The 5988-nt window shown below is 46.6% G+C and overlaps 2 protein-coding genes and 1 long non-coding RNA gene across 6 annotated transcripts in view; 1 reads left to right on the forward strand and 2 right to left on the reverse strand.

Annotated features, from left to right (window-relative positions):
- The window catches only part of LOC106886318 (protein zyg-11 homolog B), a 22553-nt gene extending 22265 nt beyond the window's left edge, over nt 1-288 (reverse strand). Inside the window, exon 1 of one of the 2 annotated variants that reach the window (XM_014939111.1) lies at nt 134-287. In XM_014939111.1, the coding sequence (XP_014794597.1) occupies nt 134-136 (3 nt within the window). In that variant the 5' untranslated portion in view covers nt 137-287. Of the gene's footprint in view, nt 1-133 lie in introns of both variants that reach the window. The other variant, XM_014939112.1, reaches the window with a different exon arrangement.
- A 31-nt stretch (nt 289-319) lies between these two features.
- Nucleotides 320-4340, forward strand: LOC106886322 (cytochrome c oxidase assembly factor 7). Of its 2 annotated transcripts, XM_014939119.1 has the most exons (4): nt 320-344; nt 2359-2490; nt 2580-2720; nt 3745-4340. In XM_014939119.1, the coding sequence occupies exons 2-4, from the start codon at nt 2385-2387 to the stop codon at nt 4191-4193; spliced, it is 696 nt and encodes a 231-aa protein (XP_014794605.1). In that variant the 5' UTR covers nt 320-344; nt 2359-2384; the 3' UTR covers nt 4194-4340. The 2 variants fall into 2 exon arrangements, with proteins under 2 accessions (XP_014794605.1, XP_014794604.1); XM_014939118.1 differs by lacking the exon at nt 320-344 and having other exon boundaries at nt 2250-2490.
- A 498-nt stretch (nt 4341-4838) lies between these two features.
- The window catches only part of LOC106886323, a 33901-nt gene continuing 32751 nt past the window's right edge, over nt 4839-5988 (reverse strand). For both annotated transcript variants that reach the window (XR_001411633.1, XR_001411632.1), the window contains exon 8: nt 4839-5966. This is a non-coding gene — a long non-coding RNA (uncharacterized LOC106886323). The remainder of the gene's footprint in view (nt 5967-5988) is intronic.

Below are 5988 nucleotides of genomic sequence, written 5' to 3' on the forward strand. Positions count from 1 at the left end.
TCAGCCGGGCTCCCGCACCCGGCGGCGGGGGGCAGCCCGCCCGCACCCGCACCCACACCCGCACCCACACACCCACCCACACCCCCCCCACCATCCCCTCAGCGCCTCCCCGGCCCCCGCGGCGCTCACTCACCATCGCGGCGCTGGCTGCCGGAGGCGAGCGCCCAGCCAGCCGGGTCCCGCAGCTTGGCTTCTGGTGGTTTTTTTTTTTCCTCTCTCCCTTCCCTCAGTTTTTTAACCCTCGACCTGGAAGTGAATCTGCCTCAGCCGGCCGGGAAGCAGCGCCGGGCCCGCCTCCCTAAAAGGCGCCGCGCCGCCACAGCCACAGGCTGCCGGCTCCACGGGTGAGTGGAAATCTTAAAATCTAGGTTTAAGGACGTAAAGCGTCAGGAAATGGGTCTGTTACTCAGCGATGTGTGCCAGGCCTTCCCTGACGCCTACTTTGCTTCCATTTGGGAGCCAGCATGGGTGAGGCTGTCCCAGCAGGGGCTGCAGCAGCCCTAGGGCAGTGCCTGGTCTTCGGGTAACCTCTCAAAACCAGGAATTCCAAAGCCAAGGTTTGTGCTTGTTGCTCACAGATCAACCTCTGTGCTTCAAATGTTTCCTGCCCAAACGAGTTTATTCTGGCAACATGAATAATAACCTCCAGTAGAATAGGTTTTGCCACCTACTTTGACGTTGGAGAGAAGTTTTGCCACAAGCTTTTATACAAAATAATACAGCAGTAGCAATGAAAACCTGTCTCCCAACAAATACATGCTATAATGTATTGCTGTTAAACACAATATGGTTATTTTTTGTTTCAGGATACAAAGTAAAGAGTGATACAATTACCCTTTAATTTTACAAGTAAAATGAAACTGTAAAGAATTTACTGTTAAACCTTTTAAAGAACTGCTTGTTCTACATAGAGCAGCTTTGAGTAATAGCTGTTTGCAAACCAGCAAACCACATAAATAAACGCTAAGGAAGGAATAATTGCTAACATCATTTATGTTTCCATCATTACGAGATGACAAAATATTCTACAAATATTATCAAACACAGTTTTGCCTGTTTAGGGACTTCATAACAAAGGTCAGTTATAGCCCGATATAGCCCAAACTACCTGTATCTTCTTGTCTTCTCACAGATGTGTCACTGCTTTTAGTCGGTACATTTTGAAAACAGGATTTTAGCTTCATCTGGAAGACGTGCGTTAACTCCCACCCAAATACTGAAAAGTCTGAAAAGTTTTAAGGAAATATTTTAAGAGAAGTTGTAATTGGCATTTCGACAGCATGTCCAGCACGTGCTGCCATCAGTCCAACTGGCAGTGGATCTCGCAATTAGCTCCAGCTGTTTAATAGACAACCTGGTTTTTCCCTGTGGGAGCCTGTGCACAGCATTTAACTGGGTTTTGTTTATCCCGAAAGCTTGACAAGCCAGCATCATGTTACTGAAATAATCTGGGACAAAGCATTCTCAAATATTCCTTGAAAACCATTTTAACTCAAATGTTCTTTGAAATTAGTTTTAACTCTTAAGCAATTTGTCAGGTAAATTTCTCATGTGCTGCTGTGCTCTCAGAAAATTCAGTTTGTCCTCAAAACCACTAGAATTGGCTAATGTGCCATATTTTGTACAAGTGTCCTAATATCACGTCAGGCTTAAATTCATCCATAACTCAAGAATTAGGGTTTGTTGCGTGGCGTTAATTGTTTACCCTTTTTCTAACAACCCTGGTGCTGCCTGCGGGGACACGCTGGGATGGAGGCTTCCCTCTCTTCCAAAAGCACCTCCAGGATCTTTCATTGCACCACAGAAAGGGACAGTCCCTGGTCACAAGCACTAGCAGCAACTCCCCTGTCCGAAAATTGAGTTGAAAAATATTTATCTGTCAATCTGAGACAAAAACACGCAGGCAGCGCACTGGGGAGTTGGTAAAGCAGCCCCGGCCTCTAGGCCACGCAGTGTATTAATGTATATGGCAATGCCTCAATTTGTGGATTTGATTGTCCTGAGCCTCAGAAATATGTATCCAGTGGGGAAAAACTCGGAAATTAAAAATACGAAAAACGATGGATTGCTTTAAACTTGTGAAGTGTCACTGTCACTCCCCCCTCTGGCGGTGCCGAGGGGGGAGCGATGAGGCAGCGCAGGCGAACTCGTGACCCTCCCCGCCGCGCTGTCCCAGAGCCGGCCGGGGCGGCGCCGGCGGTTCCCCGGCCGGTGCCGAAGCCGGAGCCGGGGGAAGGGGTGGCGGGGCCGGGGCAAGGGAAAGGGAACGGCGGTGGAAGCGGGGAAATGGCGGCCCCCTATCGGCGGCGCATCGATCGCTCGGCGCTCCCGGAAGGCGCCTTATCGATCGCTCGGCAGTGCGCGGCGGCCCTGTCGGCTCCGGCATGGCCGGTTTCATCAACTTCGAGGACGAGGAGGAGGTGAGGAGTTACCTGGAGAATTTGCACGTTGAGTACAGCTACCAGTGCTTCAAGGAGAAGGACCCGGATGGTAAGCGGCCCCCACCGCCACCCCCTGGGGGCAGAGGGGTCAGCTCCCCGGCGGGAGGCTCAGCCCCTTCTTTCCCCGGTGCCTTGCAGGCTGCCAGCGCCTCGCCGACTACCTGGACGCCGTGAAGAAGGACTTCGTGGCGGCGGCGCGGGTGCTGCGCGACAACTGCGAGGGACACGGGCATAGCGAGAGCTGCTACAAGCTGGGAGCCTACCAGGCCATCGGCAAAGGTGGGCCGGGGTGGGCAGTCCAGCCGCCATGCCCTGGGTTTCCTCTGAACCCCTCCTGCCCGTGGTGGGCACGGTGGTGGGTGTCTGGGGTTCTGCCACTGCAGCACAGAGCCCCGCAGCTGGTCTGTGGTGGCTGTGCTCGCAGCCTGAACTTCTCCGTGTGCGGGTTTTGGGGCGGGGAGAGTGGCTATGCCTGTGGGGAAACACACAGTTCATTCTTCTGCAGAGGTGTTGAGCACCGGCATTTCCTCCTGACCTTGGAGGAGGATCTACCTGTCCTTCCCCTTTTACAGTCATGTAATAAAAGCTGGGGAAGGGTGGAAAATCTGAAATCGCTTCCTTCTGAACAATCAACTTTAGGTTAACCACATGTATTATCTTTATAATTATGCCTATGTAAGTGGTAAGTATATCCAGTGCTGAATGCTGCTGTGTGTCCTGTTCTTATAATACAGATTTCTTCCTGTCTGGCTGTTCTTTTTCTACAGAAAGTAAGGAAGAAATAAACTTGCAGACTGGTAATGCTGCTTACTGACACATAAGTAGGCCCCAAGCCTGCCCAACATATATCTGCTGGTATGAGAATGGGAAGCAGTTAAAGTAGGGAGTCTTCTGCCAAATACCAATGCTAGGAAAGAGTATATTTCCACTCTAGTTGAAAACTAGTCACAATCTTAGTGTATAGGTATACTGGCAAAAGAATACTTTGCCTAGTGTAAGCTATTAAGAAATCCATAGATGTAGTAGCAGAAAGAATTTTTTACAGGTTTTTTGTGGGGTTTTTTGTCTTCCTAGGTTGTGGTTACTGGAGAGTGGAGAAGGGTTTCCTAACTTGAAGACATTAGCAAAACCTTTGTGACTGAGACAATGATACTGTCTCTGAAGTCCTAAATTTCGACTGTAGCATCTAAAGTGAGGGCTGCTGTTTTTCCCAAAGAGCACTGGGAAGCATTCTGCAAAGCAGAGAGCTTCTATTTGTTTTAGCATGTTCCTTACAGTAATCTTTTGGTTTCTTGGCCGGCAGGTGGACTTGACCTGGATTTGAAAGCTGCCTACAAATCTTTTATGAAGTCATGTGAGAAAGGTGGGAAGAAGTCAGTAAATGCGTGTCATAACGTTGGGCTGTTGGCCCATGATGGGAGAGTAAACGATGATAAACCTGACCCTGTTGTCGCTAGAGACTATTACACAAAAGCCTGTGATGGCAATTTTGCTCCTAGCTGCTTCAACCTTAGTGTAATATACCTCCAAGGAGCACCTGGAGTCCCAAAGGACATGAACCATGCTTTGAAGTACTCGCTGAAAGGGTGTGAGCTGGGTCACATATGGGCTTGTGCCAATGCCAGTCGAATGTACAAACTGGGAGATGGTGTTGAGAAGAACGATGCTAAGGCAGAGGATTTGAAAAACAGGGCAAAACAGCTACATAAAGAACAGAAAGAAGCCTCGACTTCTTTAACATTTGGGGAGTAAAACTGTCAGTTGCAGTTACTGAGACTCCAGTTTTAAATGGCAAGTGAACTTGTTATTTGAATTGTGAGCATATGGTTTTCAGTCATAATAAATATCCTGTATTTGCATATGCAAATAAACATATTTTTGCGGATGCAACAAACATGACCAACTCTGCTGTGCCTTTCTATTTTTAAATATACAAGTTCGTAAGTGTATTGCTTGGATCTCTTCTTTAAGGAACACAAAAACATCTGGCCTTTCGGAAGTTTGTTCCTGTGGTTTCAAGTATGAAATTGGTCCACAACATACTCTTTCTTTTTTTTTTTCCCCACTGCGAATGTTCATAACAAGCAACTGTAATTCTGTACTGGGCTCAGGCTGAATAGCTTGGTGTTGTGTAAAGGTTTCTGCTCTTCAGAGCCAGTCATGAATCCCCATGTATTTTCTGAGCTAACTTCCTGCTGGAACAAGCACAGATTTTGATCTGCTTTCACATGATGTTTAAGTCTCGCCACTTCCACTTGAAAACCATGCTTATTTTGCTCTCTTTGGCCACAGAAATACTGTCCTTTGCTTGTACTGTCAACTTACTTTGTTAATTCTGAGAAGTTCATCCTGGCTGCATGTTGATTCTGGACAGTGCTTCTTACTGCCTGTGATCTTTCCAGGTCCAGGGGGAGATGCTGCTTTAGGCCCTGAAAATGTAAAGCTTTTCCCTTGTCAGCTTAGATCTAGAAACATTTAAGTCGTGTTCAGATGATTCCAAGCCTAGAACAGTAATGAGCCTGTATGGCAGTATGTACCTAGAGACATCTCTGCCTATAGATCTTGCAAATTAAACAGGCAGGAGAGAAAGGAGCTTAATTAGCTTTCTTGGGCAGATGAGCTACAGGGGCAGAGCTTTGCACTGCCCCAGATTGAAGAGGAAATAAGTAAAAGAGCTAGGAATTGGCCTGGATCCACTGAATTACATAGAATTATCCAAGACAGGAGATTCCCTTTCAGACAAGGCATACACAGAGGTTTTAAATACCTTTAACCTGAATGTTGTTCTCAGCATCTTGCCAACTGGTTTATCACTGTGTACCTCTGTGCCCGACTGCTTTAGGATTGCTTTCTTACGCACTGTGATCACCCCTTATTCAATTACACACAAACTGTTTTATTTTCCTACCAGCTTCTGCAACACTACGTTCTATTTTTTTATAATACAGATGTTGGGAACAAGGTTCTAACTGAGTAGATTTTGGATGCAAATCCATAGCTTATAAATATGCAAACCATAACATATGTATTCTGAACCACCACTCTGAATAAGTACGGCAGTACATGGAAATGTATTCATGCCCTCGCATGATCTTTTATAATTTCGGTGTGTATAAATATATGTGAAGCTTGTGATACATGTGTGTATGTTTTGCTGTAAATTTACTGCTGATTTAGAACATGAATGCTCTGGCTGTTGTCTGACTAAAAATGCAAATTTACTACTGAAGTAAATTAAATGGGAGAAAAAACAACACTCATTTGGCTATTGCCACAACTGAAAGCAGAATTTTTAGAATCTCATTGCATGCTGTATCAGGCAGAGCACGTATGAATTAAAGCAGTCCTTCCAACTTAACTGCATTTTTAACAGGCTTCTTGGAAGGGATGTGCTTGCTTCTGGAATGGAAACCCCAGGAGAACAGTGTAGTGATGAAATGGGTACACTGCGACGGCAGATGGCAGTACATGAAAAACATTCTTGCATACCGTGGGCATAAGGCTTATGGTCTTGTTTTCAGCAGCCTGGGGGGGGGGGGAAGAAAAA

This window comes from Calidris pugnax, unplaced genomic scaffold (genome assembly GCF_001431845.1).
Source record: "Calidris pugnax isolate Ruff unplaced genomic scaffold, ASM143184v1 scaffold18, whole genome shotgun sequence".
Classification (NCBI taxonomy): domain Eukaryota; kingdom Metazoa; phylum Chordata; class Aves; order Charadriiformes; family Scolopacidae; genus Calidris; species Calidris pugnax.